General features: G+C 43.2%; 3 protein-coding genes across 5 annotated transcripts in view; 1 reads left to right on the forward strand and 2 right to left on the reverse strand.

Moving 5' to 3' along the window:
• Nucleotides 1-19,666, reverse strand: part of LOC126556435 (uncharacterized) — a 507,197-nt gene that overhangs the window by 331,776 nt on the left and 155,755 nt on the right. The window lies entirely within an intron of this gene.
• The window catches only part of LOC126556080 (ubiquitin carboxyl-terminal hydrolase calypso), a 332,487-nt gene that overhangs the window by 23,202 nt on the left and 289,619 nt on the right, over nucleotides 1-19,666 (forward strand). The window lies entirely within an intron of this gene.
• Nucleotides 18,740-19,638, reverse strand: LOC126556275 (17-beta-hydroxysteroid dehydrogenase 14-like). Its single transcript, XM_050211512.1, has 2 exons — nucleotides 19,044-19,638; nucleotides 18,740-18,967 (listed from the first exon to the last, which is right to left on the reverse strand). Exons 1-2 carry the CDS (start codon nucleotides 19,594-19,596, stop codon nucleotides 18,747-18,749), a joined length of 774 nt encoding a protein of 257 aa, XP_050067469.1. The 5' UTR covers nucleotides 19,597-19,638; the 3' UTR covers nucleotides 18,740-18,746.

Genomic DNA, 19,666 nt, shown 5'->3' on the forward strand with positions numbered 1-19,666 from the left:
TAAGTTCATCCGATACCAGATAATCGTTCTGCATAACGTGAAACGATCTGGATGGGTTCCGATACCCATTTAGAACCTTGCGACAGATCGATACCGTTACCGCCTTGGCGTCTGGATTGTACGGATTGCTAGTGGCGGTCGTACATTCAATTACTCTCGTTACAATGTGGGCTGGTACAAAAGTATATCTGATTTAGTATTTAGTATTATTTCTTATAGAAGAAATATTTTTACCAAAAAATATTTCTTCTTTTTTCTGTTTTTCATATTATTTCTAGAATCTTTCACGTAACTTGCACGTAGTCGGTTCAGCTTATGGAATTAGAACCCGGGATACTAAAGAAATAAAAGAAATAAAAAGAAATGAAAAAATGTTTACAATTTTCTTCTCAGTTGCAAACAAAAACGGATAATGGATGATATGATTTTTTATTTTAATTAATAAATCAAATGGTAAAATTGAAATACAAAAATCAATAAATCAATGGCAAAATTAAGAGAAATCGTTTAACACCTTCATAATTTCAGATTTGGTTTATTGATCGATGGACCACTAGGCCCACTCGATAGCCATGCCAGATTCGAATGCATCACAAACATAATTAAAATCACGGCACATACGGAGAAACGGTCCGAAAGATCCGAAAGCTGTACTTTTAAAACACGGGCAGGCGCGTAGAGATTGAAAGCCGAGAGTAGCACGGGACATTCAACGTGGCCATTAAGCAGCCCCGCCCCCCGAACAATCTGTATCCTGGCGCCTGGCGATCAGTATCCTTTCCTCGAGGGGCTGGAGTCAGGTGATTATCCCAAGAACGCAGAGCAAAGCGAGAAAACTTTCGTTGAATGGACTCAAGACTTACGAAAGGCTGAGAGGCAGTAGGCCACCTAACAATGTTTGGCTACTCAAGCACCGAACGATCAAGGGAGCAATACAACCAACATAACCAACAAGACGATTACCTTGAATGATAGCCTGGAGTCGAGTAGGAAACCAAAATCCTTAACGCATTGCAATTGCGTGGTCGTCAACTTTATAGGTGTCGAAATCGACGGATCACGCGATCGGTTGAACGTAAAAACGTTGCACTTCGCCTCACAGAGTATTAACGCGTTACGTTTGCACCAGGAATTAAACAGCACGAGTGAATCCAGAAGAATAGTGTGATCTGCAGAACAGCGAATCGTACGAAACAGTTTTGCATCGGAGCAGTTTGCAACAGTTGCATTTTACTTTAAATATTAGTGGGGAAATAAACGGAGGGCTGTTAGAAGACAGCCAGGCCTCTTCATCTTTGCCGTTCAAAAGTGCGCTCCAAAATCTAGGTAGGTAACATACCGTTAACGGTAAAATTTGTCGTAGAAGTAACAGTAACTGGACTATGTATAATGTAACAATGGTTTACACAATTTAATCTTCGCCAATAGATTTTTTATTACATTTTCTTTATTAAGAATGTCTGTAAAAACAAAATATATTGAATAAACTTGATTTTACAAGGAATACAAAGCAAAACACGTGTCTTCCTGACCTGTGACAGTCAAACGCTGTATCGTAATGTCGGAATCATAAAACGAAACGATGTCAGGAAGTAGCAGTTTGTTCGGCGATTTCTTTAGGTCATTCATGTAAGCGAATTATATGATAACTGAGCTTTGAAACGACTATCATACCCATCGGGAACGGACCAGACAGACAGACAGAATGGAAACCCGTCACCCAGGACAGTAGTTGATGCACATTTTAATAAAACTCCAAACGAACAAGCAAGTGAGCAGGCAAGTAAGCAATAAAAGAAGACGTTGCACTTATCCGCGCCGACAATAACGACAAGATTCAATGGAATGCTCACCGGCTACCGGTTTCCACGACACGACTAGCCCGGGGAATGTGCACGAATGGGAAGGAAATTTAATCTGCTGCATTATATCTCCGTCAGTTGCACGCAGACTGGCACATCTCAATGTCGTTCTGATCCCGTGTTCCCGCGTTGCACCGCATGCTAGTGTGGAAGGCAATCCGCTTACTACACTGCTGGAGTGATAAAAGCGCACAATTACGTCAGTTGAACCTGTTAACATGCCGGCAACACACATATGCTCTTGTGTGTTTCAGCAGTGCATAAAAAAAAACTAACCCAAATAAACCCACAAGCAATCAGTAGAAAAGATTGTTCCGAGGTACCGGAAGCAGAGAAATATGAGAGCCAGTAGGACACACACACACACAAAAAAAGAACACCAGATTGTTGACTGTTTTATGATGATGGAAAAAAGCGGAGGAGTTCTCCGTGGAACCCGATGTCGGTTGTTGGAATGTCGTCCCACGAGTGTGAAGTACGCTCGGGAACTTGCAAGCAGAGGGACTGCAAACACACACCCTTCACCGTTTCATTACAAGGGTAACGTTGGTGTAATGGTGCATAAAGAATGGCTTGTCTCTCGTGGGTGGCATACAGTGCCGACGTCATCATAAGCCGACTATTGCCGGCCGGGCTGGTAAGTGCAGTCAGTTAAAAGAAACACACCCACCAACAGCATGATCCACATTCGAACAATACACCAGCCAGCTAGTGCCCAAATTGTCCACATATCGCGTTGATGTGTACAAGAGCAGGGTTCTGTGTGTGTGTGGGTGCGGAAAGTGGTGGTCTTTTAATGAAGTATCACCACACATAGTGACGGTTACTATTGCTCATTTCGCGGTCCCGCCAAGAACCGACCCTTGTCATCATAGTCATCGTACGCTGCATCGGCAGAGGAATTCGCCCGTTGGGTCTTCGTTTAATATTCATTTGATGGCGAACGGTGTACGGGGACACTCTTGGGGTTGGTTCTCCTTCAGGCAGAAGATTGGTATCTCAAACAAAGGTAACCGGTATCGGGTACGGTACGGTAGGCGTTTGCTTACCAGCGCATCCTTATTGCATACTCACCGTTAGAAATCACGATTTTCACGGTGTGTCGCATCCTACCAAACCGGGTTGACGGAAAGCGTTACCGAAGAAGGCACACCCGGTGAGTTGTAACGGAGTTCGCATACAGTGTCAACCTTGCACCGTAACTCGCATAAGATTCGACCGACTGCGAATAGTGAAGTTTTGCATGCTCGAGAATTGCGCTAAAGCTAGCAAAGTACAAGTACCATGTCCCGTCCCGGTTTCTATGTGTTCTCGCTGTGAAACACCAAACTACTACTCCTTCGACCGTACACATGTTGGATGAAGTAAGTCTTAAATTGTCCACTGCAGTGTCCTCAACGTCCTAAACATTTGTCACTTGACAGCGAAAGACGCGTCGTCACTGGGCTGGAACTTCGGGTCCTACATTGGACTCCGGAGGCGGTGGTATCTCGTGGTCTCCGGAAACCACCACCTTTCTCACCTGCCCGTGCCACAATCGTTCATCCCACATGCGGTAAAAAAAAACACTCCGGCAACAGAATTTCATTATGCATCAAATGTGGTACAAGAGCAAGAGCGACAGCAAACACTCCTATATGAACTAACTGTTGCCGTTGGCCACATTCACGTTGTGTGACATTTGACCAGCGTTGTGGTTGAAGGTGGTCGGATAGTATGTAACGCGAAGTTTACGCTGTATGGAACAATTTCCTGTTTCCTTACGCTGCGTGCCAGGATTGATGGATGAAAAGCACTTATGTGTTGGGTTGTGCTAAAGGTAGCCGCTTCCCCGAGACGGTCGCTAGAGTCTTTTGTCCATATTTTTTTTTTGCTCATTAATTATTGTACATATTTTCCGCTACCAGGTACAGCTCTCTTGACCTCGCTAGATGGAACGGATGTGTTTAATGTTTAAAATTAAATGGCTAGATAATTTATTACCGACGCTTATTATAGTGCGGTGGCTGTTGTAATGCTTCTGTTTTCGTAAACTGGAATGATGAAAATGGGAAGGTGTAGTTGATTGAAACTTTTCCGAAACGACGCTTCAACAAAAACTTCATCAACTTGTCAGCGAAACGCGACGCCCTGACGCTGGAGAAAGTTTTCACCTGGCGCTGATTGGCAAAGTTCAAAGACTTATCAATTTCTTGTGTGTTCCGAGAAAATCTCGGTAATTTTGGATACAATTCTGTGACGTACAAATTCTCACACACACACACATAAACGCACGTGTACTTATAAAAAAACACGTTCTATCTATAGGATGAGCTCGGTGCGAAGATAGATTGTCGTGTGCTGATTGAATTATTTTCCACGAGCACAATACTGGGGCGTGTGGCAATGACAGCTGAAATGATCTGTATCTTTACGTTGGGTATCATATTGCACGAAGATAATAGCAATCACGTGAATCACGTGACTTGATTGTAATGAAACGTATGTGGTTGAACGTTTTTCATTGATATGTCTTGTTTGAGAAATTGTTGTAAAATACAGCTTTTGTTCAAAAGACTTTTATTGCCTTATTGGTTTGAAGTTATCTCAAATTATACTCCTAATATTGCCGGTATATAAGTATCAGTAACCAGCATATGAATTTTTAAAGCAAATCAGTTTTAAGTTATTGGGTTTCTACATGTTTTCCTAGAACCATTCTTCTTCTCGATTAAGTTTTCCTTAATTTCTACAGTAATATGTAAAATACCTTAACAATACGGCATAAGCCGTGGTACTTAAAATAAATATAAAAATGTAAAAGAAGGCGATTAGAAATTAGTGTTTAGCATTGATTTAACATTTAAAAGCCTTTCCCAGATGTTGATACAATAAATCATAAGGTAACAATCTTTTGCGGCTGCGAGCCATGGGAAAAACTGCTACAATCGACGTGAAACTGCCAAAAAATCTCAAAATTCCGATTTCAGCCTTTTCTTCGCTGTTCCTTGTGTCTAGCTTGTGTATGAGACAGGTTATCAAAATATGATTTCAAAATGAGAAAATTTCAAAAACAAAAACCTGAAATTTTTATCTTCCGTGGCTCGTGCTTTTTTTCTTGGATAATTGAATTGATTTTTTTTTAATCCTAGAATAGACGTAAAGAAGAATAGACGTAGAAACACAATATAATTTTATTTTTATTAAAGGTTTCTGTTGATTGTATTTGGCTTTCTTCATTAATTCAATGGCAAATGATGTTCGAAATAATGATGTATTATAATTGTGTTTATAAAAATTTTTCTATGTCGTCCTTTTCTTTGCTTAACGACTTTTTAGATTATTCCAGCCAATTCAATTAGATAGTCATCCCTTACTACGAGGAAAACGCTCTGTTTGGGATTTGATTCCGAATCCTGCCGTGTAGAGACCGACGGTGCTTTTGTTTAATGAAGTACCACCCACCCTATCCAGAACCACCCTGTCCAGATAGTCTTTATCAATAAAAAAAAACAGAATCTTTCAGATATTTCCCCGATGGTATAAGCTCGACACAAAATGTGATACAACAGTCGACTTTTGAATACCGGATTGACCCTGCCATATGAACAAAATGTAACGCCAAGTTCTTTCAATTTTCTCGTCGTAGCAACATTAACCATGCGAAAAATCTTAGAGAAGATGGCTGAACAACAGTTGAACACGTACCATCTCTTCATAGATTTCAAGGCCGCGATAGCATAGCCAGGGTAAAACTCTACAAGGCCATGAGCTCTTTTGGAGTCCCGGCCTAACTGATCAGGCTTGTTAGAATGACCATGCCCAACGTCACATGCCAAGTGTAAGTGCAAGTAAAACTCTCAGGATCCTTAGCTACCACCAGAGGCATGCGTCAGGGAGATGGACTCGCCTGTCTCCTATATAACTTCGCGCTAGAGAGAGCCATCCGTGACTCGGACGTGGACTTCGGGAACCTTCTTCTATAAGTCAACCCAGATCCTGGCATACGTTGATAATGTAGACATCATTGGTCTGCGGCTCTCTCAGGTAGCAGAGGCCTACCAATAGATCGAGCAGGCGGCAGAAAACCTTGGGTTGCAGATTAACGAGGCAAAGAACAAATTGATGGTGGCACCATCAGCGGCCCTACTAAGAAATCCAGAACTGCGTGGGAGTGATGTACGGATAGGTGATCGCAAATTTGAAGTCGTCCAAAACTTCACCTATCTCGGGTCAAAAGTCAGCACCGAAAACATCCGGTCATTCTACAGCCTGAGGAAACATCTCACTTCAAAAAAACCTGTCGCGACGGTCGAAGCTGGGACTGTATCCAAAACATGGACCCTGTCCAAAACAGACGAAGCCCTCTTAGCCGCTTTCGAGAGGAAGATGCTCAGAAGGATCGTTAGCCCCGTGTGTATGGAAGGACAATGTAGGAGCCGATGCAACGACGAGCTGTACGAACTGTAAGACGACCTCACCGTCGTGCAGCGTGTTAGTCTGGTGACTCTGATGGGCTGGCCATGTAATACGCATGGCACCGGACGAACCAGCTCAGAAAATACTTTTAGGCCGTCCACACGGACAGATGAGGAGTGGTAGGCCTGGATTGAGGTGGAGCCATCAAGGCCGGGATAACGGATTGTCGAACGACGGCGCGGGACCGTAAGCAGTTCTGGATTCTGCTGCGGCAGGTCAAGACCACAAAGCAGTTGTAACACCTGATAAGTAAGTAAGTAAGTAAGCTTCATTAAATGTATCTAGTATACATTGACTACTTTCATTGACAGTTGAACCGATCACCAGGAGACAGCGTAATCACACGAAAAATCGAAACATTGTGGTTATTTTTAATGCATATGTTATAACTGCTGATAACAGACTTTACTGAGATTGCTGGAAACCCCAAAATACTGTAAAATCCTTTATGTAGGGCGGTTCTAGGGTTCAGTTGCTACCACCATTTTGATTTACCATTTTAGACGTAGAGAAATAGTGCCTTTCGTGTGTAATGAGGGCGTTAGTACGAGAGGAAAACAGATAAATAGGACCGAAATCATATCGTACTAGTTGTTAAGGATTAGAAAAGAATATAAAAAAAGATAATAAAGCTTCGAAGCCAGTTTAAGAAAATTTTATACGATCTTGTTCAAGCAAACCTGTAAACAAGCGGCATCGCGTGAGCCACCAGGCGTCTCCATTGAGCGCAAGAACATTTAACTGCTCCAGACTGCTGATTTTGTAAAGCTAATTCTAAAGCTAATAGCTGAAAAAACGAGACAGTAAATAACATGTTTTAGATTCGTCTCCTTCAATTGGTCAATGATGAGATGTTCTCGAGCCTGTGTTCTCGCTACTGTAACAAAAGTTGGTGTTCTGTCGATCGATCGATAATAAATTTGACCGCCCATCAATTCGATTGAGGTTTTTTTCACTGTACACGATACATTTATTTGTACGAATCCATGCTGCTCTGTGTATTATTATTGTGAAGCTATTATAAAATACATGATTGTCATGATTGAATATAAAACACATGGCACAGTTTCGATCGATTAAAGCAGTATGTTTAACAGATAATTAAAATCCGTATCCCTGTCCGAAAAGGTTATACATTTCTTCAATGGTATCGGTTAAAAGACTACCGCCAGTAGCAGTAGCTGCAGCAGCTCTACAATTCGCATACAACTCATACACCATCATGGACAAAAAGCTGGACCATCAACGGGCAACGAACGGATGACGATACCAAAAAACTCGCCTGGTTCTGTCTCGCACCGCTTTTTCGCTTTCAATTACCATTGCTTTTATTGATTTTAATAATTATCCATAATGTATGGATCCAATTATGCCTGCAATCGACCGGGCCAGCATCAACCAACGGCTGGGCGAGAGTACGGTTTGGGGAATGGAAAGGAAGCGTTTGTTGTTTCCAATATGACGCTCGGATGTCTCGACATCGCCAAGGATGCGCCGGAATTGGAAAATGAAGAGCCCAGTGCCATCGACCGTCTCACCCACCAGGTTGAAACTCGTGCTCGTGTTGCATACGAATTGAAACCCTGAGCATATCTAGAGTTTGACTGCCAATCCCGGGATGGAAAGGACTCCCAAGGATGAAAATGAGTTTATAAACCTCTGCCGTATTCTACCATTGTTTGCTTCACAATGAAAATGAAGTCTAGGCAAAAGCCAGGCTAAAGTGTCGGGGTTCTATCCGTTGCTCATTTAATAAAAACCGACCAAGGCATCTGGACACAATCACCTTCTTCTATTGGTTGGCTCGGGGTGGTACAAAAAACAGCGGGCTGAGGTGCTGGCAGTGGAAACTGGGAAACCCCTGACCGTCGTCACTGGTTGGCACAAACAAACAGCACAAGTCGGTCGGTGTGCTGGAATGCTTATCGGCGACGTTCGATCTGTTTTCCCTGCTTAAAATCAACATTTTCCCAACAACGTCCTGAACGTGGACTGGCCTTTTGTAGGTAGAAAATAGAACAATAGAAAGTTGAAGCAACAACAACAAAAAAGACCTAAACCCTAAACGAGAGGGGTTCACCATATCTGGCGGCGTTATGATGGCGTCGAACGCTTAATCGATTAAGGATTATTTTCGAATATTTTAGACCTCTATTCCACATAACCTTCTATTGCTACTCGCAGTACCTTTTGCTATGGTGTCTCTGAAGCACATTCTTAAACTGGCCCTTTATTGGCTAGACATCGGCCAAACGATGTGTAGAATAGACGAAGCCAACTATGGGTTTGCACTTCATACCGAACTGATGCTACAGTTATTATGCTTTAGAATGTGATAGCTATCGGTTTTTATTAATTTCATCGAAGTGCTTTAATGCGGGATACAGGGTCATTTAATTTAACGCTTCGCAGCAAAAGAAGCTGTATTACTCGCTGTATACTCTCTCGTCACCCCTCGGACAGTGTTGCATCGAAAGTTGTGAGCTTTAAGTACCGCGACGACTCAATGAGCACTCTATTAACCCAGCTGTGTGTTGGTGTGTTGCTCCTCGAAGATGGTTCATTGCTTATAATTACCAATTAAATGTAAAATATCTTTCTCCGCTCATTAATCCTTGTCTCGGGACCTTATGCTATCGCCATTCGCTACGTTTTACTCCCGTGCGCTCCGAGCAATGTGATTTAAAGTACATTTAAATGAGTCTAATCTCGTCCCTCGATGGGCACTTCGAAGTTTGCCACTGCAATGATCAATAAGTTCTGCATAATCTGTCGTTTTTCTTTACGTTCCGCATCAGCCCCGTCCACCGCAGGCCAATCCACTTACGCTAGGGGTCACGTGAATCTTGTGCCCTCGTTGTGTGAGGCAAATGAAGCATATTTTCACGCAAATTTGTTCCCTCGACCGAACGTTGCCTACATTTAGGCGGTGTTCTTGTTTTATAGGTTTCTTTTTCGTTCGTAATTGTTCGCTCGAAATCCGGTGGAGGCTTGGTTGCGTGCCATGCACAAGCCGGTGCTTTAGGTGGTGTGGTTTGCAATTAGTGGATCGAAAACGGGCTGCCAGCTACTGCTGCGTTTAAAGTTAAATCATAATTAAATAACTTCAGCCAGTGAACTGAACGATTACCGCCGGGGTTCTTCCTGTCTCGCACGCTAGCGCTACGGGGCTGGGCGATGGGTATCATCGCAAAACGGCGAGGAAACTAGTAGTGCTCCTGCATTAGCATACGGGAGTGCTTTTGGTGGTTGTGTGGAAAAAGTGGAACTTGCAACTCGTTTGCGTTTGTCGCTTACCGGCCGAACTTTCCCGAACCAGCGTCGCTATCCCGGACGCTACTTAGCATGGGACGTCACGCAACGTGCTGCCGAAGCGGAAGGCCCGACGGCGCCATACGAGAAAATCAGGGATGAAATCTTTTTCTGTGTGTCTGCAGGGTGTTCCTCCCGAACCCGTTGTGGTTTATATTGGCATTAGGTTTATTTCAAAATTTACTCTGCTCGTAAAGGTGGTAGATAGCAGTGATGTACGATAGGCAAAGTTCTTTATGTGGGTTATTGTACGTTAATTTATAGTCAAAATTTAGCATGCGAATTTCAGCAGATCATTTGGATTGTGTTGGGTTTGGACATGCGACACATATTACACTAAAAGGGAAAATTTTTTAAAAGTTCTCACTACTGCTACTAATTTTATAAAAATATTGTGATAATGTGAAGTGGATTAAAAAGTTGTTATGTATTAATTTTCATGCAACACGATTTTTGTTGGGTACCTTCGAATGAATACAGCTGAATTGTGAAGATTGGCGCCACTAGGCAGCTGACACACTTGTACCATAGAACATTGACGTTCTTTTAAAGAGCTGAATACACCCGAGCTTATCATTCTATTAGCACAACAGAAACAGCTCTCGCTGAAATCATAAGTGGGGCAGTGAGAGCGAACCTGCAAAAGTAAGATCAAGAGAGTGATCGATAGACGTGTTCGTTACTGTACTTTCTGTTCTGCTCTCCAAGTTAGCTAGTTAGTTTAGTATATTTCCATTTTAACTAATTTAATCTTGTATTAGCGGCTGTGCTCTCAATATTAATGGTTATGAATACATCTTCTCTTCTCATTGGTATTTTACCTTATTAGCAACGTGACTGAAGTGAAATTCGACGATTGTGCGTGTTTTCAAGCGTTAAGGAAAAAAATGTGTTGGAAATTGAATAACCCTTGAGTTCAAAGGAAACTAAAGCTATTGTTTCTAACCTATCCTTATTGCTTATTTAAACAAATATTTACAATTACTTTGGACGACACGCTTATATGCTAACAGCTTAAGAGGGCAAATCTCTTGGCATTTTCACCGCGCTGAAAAGGCACTTGGCATCACATGCCACTTTTTATTTTTTCAATATTTCCTCTATAGTGGGTAAGTTGCATTCTAAGTGAAGTGTAGTAGACGTTTTGTACCAAGGGGGAACTTTAAGAATGGCTTTTAAAAATTAGTTTTGCGATCTTTGCAGATATAATTTGTGTGTTGGAGCACAGTTAGACCATACTGGTGATGCATAGATTATGACTGATGCGAACTAATGATTTGTATAATAACAATTTGTAATCGAATGAAAGTTTGGATTTTCTGTTGAGGAAGCAGGTACCTGTTGAGGAACTAAATTTTTTTTCGCATTTTATGGTTAAATTTTCTGACTTTCTCTCCAAGGCCTGCACAGAATTTAAGCTCATTTTATTAACGCTCAGGGCCACAAGAGCAGAGAAAACCGTGACAACCTTATCAAAACAGAGCTTTTGGGCTTTTGAAAAAAAAAATCTTGTAGAAAATCCACGACAAGGAGATGAGAGCAATGTTGATAAAATTATGACGTTTGCTCGATTCCGGCTTGTTTTTGTGTAACTCTTTGTGACTTTTTTGAGAAAGTGTGTATGGCCACGGTAAAGGCACTTGAAAAGATGTTTAGGCACTTGATAAATTTATCAACTTTTTCTCAGCTTTCATGGCCCTGTGAGCCTATCACTTCAGCTCAGTTCCGGAACAAGTCAAGTGTCAGCTTCCTCTTCCGCTGTGTTTAAAACGGAACTGCAAGCAAAATGGCATATTAATGTTAAATAAGAATGTACAACTGGGGGCGGTGGTGTAGGCGACAACGGCGCTGGTCTTTACTCGGCAGGACCCGAGCTCAAATCCCTTCCGGACCGTCCCCCCGTAGCGAGGACTGTCTATCCAACTACGTGATATCGGCAAGTCTATTAAGCCATTCGATTGCTGGCGTGACCTAAAAGGTCGTTAATTCAAAAAGAACTGAGTGCTGTATTGAATATTGCGTCTAAGTAATTGCTTACCATTTTAGGACTGTTAGAAATTTTTAAAAGGTTCCCAACGCCCTGTCAGTAAGAACGTAAAGATCGGTAAAGGGCTGGAAGAGCCTGCCCTGGGAGCAGTTAGGGAACGGGCGGACCCGGGAGTAGAAAGCTGTAAGCTGGTAAAAGACTCGAGAAATTCGCCCCTAGAATATTTTGTGTGTAGGACTGTGAGTTGTCAAAATAATAGAAAAGTGTATACTTTAGTGAGGACTGACTACACAACTACGTGGTATCGGCAGTCTAGAAAGCCATTTATTTCGATGGCCGTTATGACCTTATAAGGTCGTTAAGCCAATAATAATAAGAAGAAGATGAATATGTTGCAAGGGCTAAGTGTAACATATCGACTCAGTTACTGAACCGTTGGTTGGACGACAAAGAGTAGTAACATCTTGAAGTCAAAACTAGAGACCATGAAGGAAAGAGTAAGGATCTATTTTTAAATTTTAGCTACATTTTCTACCAACTAATTCTATCCTTTTTGACCAGACCTCAAACACACTGTTCAACCTTGGAAATATGTACTGCGTTTTGCATAAATTTTGGCGTTAAATTGGTGTGTCAAACTAATACACTAAGGTACTTAAGATTATTTATTTATAATTAATTATGACGGTCCAGTGCCGTATTGTTAGTACTTAAGATTAATACTATTGAATAACAGCTAAACAAGCATCATAAGAAACATATCCTACTAACCACCATCAACTCTCAATACATATATCATGTCGAAACACGTCCGAAGGTTTCCTCACACTGAACGTCTTGCACGCTAACACGTCCATTGCGTTTACTGTGAAATTGACCACGAAATGCGTGATTCTTGATTTCGGACACTAAAAGAACACTTGCAGTGGCGTCCCGAAATGGGTTTCCCCCACTTACATGCGTGGTAATGCAATTAATTTAACGGGATCCCGCTACTGCTGCAAGAGCAACCTCACTAATCATACTCAAACTCTGGACGAACACGCCCTAAAAGCTGGACACTCTGCTCGGTAAGCTTACAACACGAACACGATATTTAGCTCTTGAATCTGTTTCGAGGGAATGGGAAACCGAACCGGGGTAATGTAGTAAAGGAAACACGCGAAAAAGGATTGCCACCAGTAGAATGACAAAGTGCAGCAAAAAATATGGGAAATACAGACCCGACCACCGTTGGTGAGTTTGTATGCGTGTTCATGTTTTCCGAACGGTGTTTTGTAGTATGACACATTATTCGCCAAAAAAAAAAAACGAAAATTTCCCTCATAACACGCCAAAACCGTTCCAGCAAGCGCCCTGCAATAGATTGGGTAACCCAAGGACGAGCCCCATTTGGAACATCGTCTAGAAGGGGTTTTTTGTTGGGATCATATTGTAGTAAAACGGCACGTCACCATGCACGCACGCACACGTAAGGGATTCCCGCCTTTTTGAAAAAAAGGTAGGCATGGGACAGAACATACACACACACACACACACACACATGCAAGGACCGAAAATTAAAAGCCACACAACAAGCAGCGAGATCTGCATCTTTTGCTGGTGGTAGAGGGGTACAGGTAGGATATAAACTACACGCACCCATTTCGGGGCCTCTGATCGGTCCTGGCGATAAGGGCGAGCGTAACAAGAAACGAATATTTCGAAAGCAGTCCACCACCCACCGTACGCAATTTATTGGCAGTTCGTACGGGGTGTGGGACCTGTTATTCTTTCAGCACGTTGCCAGTAAGAACACGATTCGATGAAAGGTATTGAGGATGTTTTATTTTTTATTTCGTTTGGACTTACGACCGTAGGACCAACAACCTTCCCATCTAATTTGAGTACATTCGAGCGATGACTTCATGAGGTGTTGACAGAGGACATGGATACTGGGTACCTGTCAGAAAGGAGTGTTATTGTGTCATTCGTTTGAATCGTGCCAGTTTGTCACTGAATGCATCTTTAAATGGCCGTTCCGGGGAAGGAAGCTTAATACTACTTATGTGTTAGTATTATTATACTTTTAGTTTGTGGAATGATGATTTTTTATGTTTCGGAATGACTCTAAACAAAAGTAATTTTTTATTTCTAGTTCGGGGCTGTAGTGGTCACGATCTTCAAATAGCAGGACTTGGAATGGATTCCCGAATGTTTCGCCTTTCCGTGTGGAGGACTGACTATTCGGGCTTCGGGTGAACTACGTCAAGGTAAGCTAGAAATGGCCAACATATATCTCTTGAGATTCTAGTGCCAGCGAAGAGGAAGAAGATGTTCATTTAATCAAATTCAAAGTAGATGAACATGAATATTAGGTCCGCAAATAATTAACGGCCGTTTTGAAATCGATGGGGCTACTGTGAGCTGTGGCGCGATTTTGACGTTTACAAACGTTATAAATCAAGTTCGGGAATGACATAATGAAACTGTGTAAAGAGATTAGTGATTATTTCGTGCGAGTAAAAGTTTCCAGCCGTGCTTGTGTAACTCGTCAGGCCATATTATCACGACTGAACGCCTTAGGCATGATACAGATGGAGGGCAAACGGATACCACACGAGTTGAAGTCGCGGGACATTGAACGCAGACTCTTCATGTGTGAATTGCTGGTTCTGCGGAACAACAAAAAGCGGTTCCTGCACAGAACCGTGACGGGAGACGAGAAGTGGATTTTGTTCAGCAATCCAAAGCGCACAAAAATCATCTTGATCCTCCGGTCAAACCCCAACATCATCAGCTTGGCCGAACATCCTTAGCTCGAAAGTTATGCTGAGTATTTGGTGGGACCAGCTAGGCGTCATCTACTACGAACTTCTGAAACCGGGAACTACCGGCAACAATTGATGAGTTTAAGCTAAGCACTGCGTGAAAAACGGCCAGAATACTCATCACGCCACGACAAAGATATTCTGATGCATGACAATGCTCGGTCATATGTTGCGCAACCTGTGAAAAACTACCTTAACACGCTCAAATGGGATACCTGTATTGCGTCGAAAAACGTTGTATTTTTCCGAAAAGGAATCTGCGATTTACCCGAGAGGTGGAAGAAAGTAATACATTTTAATGGCCAATACTTTGATTGACCCAATTTCAACAAATAAAAATGCCACAAGTAAAAATTAACTGCTGAAAAAACCCCCATTATTTATTTGCGCATCTAATCTTTTCCAAGCATTACGACGGTAAGAACAAAACACCAAACCAAATACATACACCAAATATAAGCGAATGAAAGCACCTTATTGAAATTTCTTATCTGGCGTATAAATAGCAACTGCTTTGTTATTTATGGCCTTAATATGGCTAAACCTGTCTTTTCAAAAATCCCGTTTGTTTTTAGCAGACGCACAAACGTCGCAACAGCATTCCAAATCGATTGTTCCGCGCTTTTTTATACAAATTTCATAAAAGCTTTGCGCATTGGGTCTTTCGACGTCGTGGCTATGATATAGCTGACCTAGTGGTGCCTGTTGAGCCTAAATAACCGTTCTAGTTAGGGCCTAGAACAGTTCTAACATCGTTGTCGCCAAAACACCGAGCCGCTCTAGATAAACAATTGGAGTTTAGCAATCGACCTTTGCCTTTTGTATCTTTTGTAACAATTCTAGTTTATTTAGTGCGGGCGACATATGATAGTCCAATTATCGACAACAATGTACTACCTAAATAAGACACTCTTTTTTGGACAAATATACCATCTCTTAGACTTGGAGCAAAAAATGCTTTCAAAGTCAGAACTATTTTCTGCATCTTGTTAAACTTTCCACTATGCTTTGGATCGACAACGACTCCTGCCGAGACCAAAGAGCTGTGTCACGCCATCACGGATAAGTATTACCACTTCTCGTTGTTGGCTCGATGACTTCAACCAAATTTGTAACTTTCCAATTTCAACCAAAAATGTAACTCATCAGTTTTCTCAGAAATACAGCCATTAAGGACCCAATTTAAATTATATTGTAGACTTATATACATTCAGCCCGGTTTTCTCGATCCAACATAAGAAACATTTAAACATAAAACCAATTGAGTCTAATGTTTCAAAGCTTCTAGGAAAAAACTAACCAGCGCTTAGTAAAATAACAAGATAAATGATGGAAAATGGGGTTCTATCAACGCCATTGAATGTTTTCCTTTAATTGCATTCCATAGTATTTTCAACAATGCCTCAAGCATACGGCTTTAAACATATAAAATTTCCATTCAACTTTCCTTATCCACCCAATCTTACGCATTTCCCACCCAACGGCATAAAAAAAAGGCTGAAAACGAAATACGATTTATGCGCCCGTATTCTCGTATGAATTATTGATAATAAGTATTTGAATCGCTAATGAAACACCGGAAAAGTGGAGTTACACATTTGCATGCACCATACTGATTGTGTCGCTAATTAACATGCCATTCATTTGACCTCTCGTACAATCCCACCCGAGCACCCGACCGCTTTTCGGAACCAATCTTCCGTGATGTGGTTATAAATCAATTTGAACCCGACCGTTGCGTCCGGGTTCGTCTCTTCGTTTTTAGCAGCGATTTAGGCCGACGTCGCCGACAAAGTAAATGCATGATTTACACGAAACGTGGGAGACCGTGAGGACGCGAGTAGAAGCGGGAGAATGTATCAAGATTTTCCCATTTGCCGTGGTGCATAATGCAATCAACATCCGGAGTGCACGGTAAACGCTGCTATGAATATAAATCGTAGTCATTGAGTGCAGTGACTGCAGTGAATTGTCCTACATTTGAAAACGTTTGTATTCAGCTTTTTTTTTGTATGTATGTGTGTATAATAACGGTTTTGGTTAGGGCTGTTGTTCGTTCGTCTTATCGGGACCGCATGTTGTCCTTGCGGTTGTCCTTTCCCGCACCACAACCGCTCTCAATAATTCCTTACCCATTCTGGTTCGCTCGATCATGTTCGCGAATGCTTCACAAGTCGTGCAAATGTTCGACCGAATTTCGACATGTTTTCCTACAACAAATAGCACGCTTGCTTTTTCTAATTCCTCTAACAATCTTTTTTTTTTGTTGCTGCGTACGCTTTCTCTCTTATTGGGTTGGATGAAAAGCGCTCGCATCCTGACAAATGGGTCGATCACCGGAGGGGCGAATGAGAACGTTCCGAAATCGTTTACTGTGTGCGTTTGATGGGAATCCCAAAACCCGGCCGACACCGTACCGCGTACCGATAGGATCTTGTGATAGTAGAAAATAGTGGCGAAAGATAGAGTCTAGCTTTTGGCGCACTCTTGGTTGTTTTGCGAATCGCGCTGTACTCGGAATTGTTTCACAGCCTAGAGGGAAGTCTTCCCGAGACTAGCGGATTATTGATGAGCGCCGATAAATTCCAGCCGATTGTGAAACGAACGGTCACATACAGGGGCATCCGTCGGTCCATTACCGGATTCGGCGAAAAGGAAACGCCACTCGAATCGTTCTAAGCGTACGCAAGAAGTGGTTAGGTACAAGGGAACGTTTCACATGTTTCACCGTTTCACCGTTTGTCTTTATATCGCCGCAATGAATCGCGAAAAGCTTTCGAAACGCTTGGCGCTCGGTGAGAACGTACAGTTGCCTACGGAATGCAGCAGGGCTACCAGCGTTGCAGTTTTGCCGCGTTGCCGTACGCCAAAATGCCAGAGATAAACATCGTACCAGCACCATCGCGACCGACGTCCAGCAAACGGAACTAGACTCCCCAATGAAGCACATACTACCCAAACATACACACATACACTAGCTCACACACACACACACACACACACACACACACACACACACACACACACACACACACAGGACGGTTGAAAGGATAAAGTGTTATTTATTCGGTGCCTTCTGTTTATGTTTGCTTAAGATGCATCTCGCATGAAGCTTGCACCAACTGGGTTCGCTATCCACGTCCACCACCGGGGCTGGTTCGGAAGCATAAAGAGCATCCCGACAACAACCACGCCGAGACGCCGGCTGCGAGATATATGTATGAACGCGTGGACGTTGTGTCGGAAAATTAATGTCCTTCCCACGGACGCCAGCCCGGTGTGTCTGTGAGTTCGTTCGGCTGTTCGGACGGGGAGAATAAATGAGACGAACAAGACATAAACCTTTGGATGGCTAGCGTCCAACCGTGTTTCCCAAAAAGCACGGTAAGATCTCTCACTCTAGCCGACTGAACCGGAGCCGGAGTGTTCCTGATGAGTCTTCAGCTGTTTGGACTTTACGGACCCGTGCCGGCGGGACAATCGAGTGAGATTGAAGTCCTGCCGGAGGCAAAAGACAAATATCGCGGTCAGGAGAAGGACTTGTGCCCGGGCTGGAAGGATGGACAAAGCCTACAGCATCCGGATACCAAGAATCTGCTCAAAGACAAATGAAGTTTCTGGCCTCGGGTGTGTGTCACATCACGGTCACTTTCACAGTTGGCCACCCGCTGTAAAGGAAAGACGGTGGAAGCTTCTTAAGCAGTGCGAAGTGCAGACGAGCGCATAATATATTCCTGCCAATTTGCTGAGTGATCCTTTGCTTGCGTACACAAACACGTACACGCACCACCTGGAAGGTGGTTCCTGGAACGTTCCGTTGGCGTGTGCGATTAATGAAGTGTTCCGATGGCGTGTTTCCGGTGGATGATGTCGTCGTCGTTGGGTCGGTAATCTCACGCCACCACGGTCGGGTTGTTTAATCTTCCGAGCTCAATAACCGTTTCTGGTGCACAACTGGCCAGGTGCGTGTGTGATTGACAAACACCAACATCATCAACTCGTTATCGGTGGTGCGATGAGTGATCTGTTTAGGGTTATTGGTATCCTTGCTGGTGGTGTCATGTTAGTGCCGTTAGCTGAAGTAGTTTATCCTTCCTTGACAGGCAATCGTTCCGGCTGGTTGCTTTTATATAGTTTATCTGTGCTATTTTTGGGGCCGATGTGCCGAAACATGTATCCCTAAAAGTATACAATCCGGTGCTATCGTTCGAACAGTTATCTATTATTAAGCACACGAAGAAGAAATTATGAAAATGAATTCATTTCTTTATTCTTGTACCATAAGAAGGTTTGATGTTTACGGGACTCTATGTCATTTTAGCGCGGAGTAAGAATATGCTTTCCACCATCTACCCGCAGTAAGGTGCCCGTGATAAAGCTAGCCGTCGCATCATAGGCCAGGAATGCGATCGATGCTGCCACCTCGTCTCCAGTACCCACGCGTCCCAACGGGTGAGTTGTCTCACAGTGCTTAAGATAGGCAGCGTAAGCTTCATCCTCCATACCGATCGCCTTATGGAAGTTCGTCACAATGACCGCTGAAATGGATGGGAAAACATTTGTGCAATATGAGACCGCCTGGGTGCATTGCTGCCATCGCCTAGCAAAACTTACCCGGATTGACGGAGTTTACGCGCACACCTTTCGATGCGAGATCTAGCGCAGTGCAGCGTGTAAACTGATCGAGTGCCGACTTTGACACACAGTACGATAGTGCATTGTGGAACGAGTTCGTACCGGCCACACTCGACACGTTCACGATGTTACCCTTCACGGCAAGCAGATGCGGCAGGGCCAGCTTGGTAAGTGCAAACACCGAGCGAAGATTCGTATCGAGAATATCATCGAACTGTTCGAGATCGGCTTGCTCGATGCTACCGGCCGCTCCCTTGCCAGCATTGTTCACCAACACATCCAACCGGCCGTACTTGGCAATGATCAGCCGTACCAGCCGTTCGAGGTCTTCGCGCTTCGTAACGTCTGTCACGACGGTAAGTGGTTCCACCTTTCCCACCGAGACACACTCCTTACGAACTTCAGCTAGTTTCGCTTCGTTTCTCGCAGCAAGCACACAGGTTGCACCAAGGTTCGTGAGATATTTGGCCGTTGAAGCTCCAATTCCAGAGCTGGCTCCGGTGATGAGCACAACCTTACCGGTAAAATCCATTCTCAACCACTGACGGCACGGTACTGCCACAGCTGAAATTTAATACGAATACGGTGTGCAACTTTTTTCG

The sequence above is a fragment of the Anopheles maculipalpis genome, chromosome 2RL (genome assembly GCF_943734695.1).
Source record: "Anopheles maculipalpis chromosome 2RL, idAnoMacuDA_375_x, whole genome shotgun sequence".
Taxonomy (NCBI): domain Eukaryota; kingdom Metazoa; phylum Arthropoda; class Insecta; order Diptera; family Culicidae; genus Anopheles; species Anopheles maculipalpis.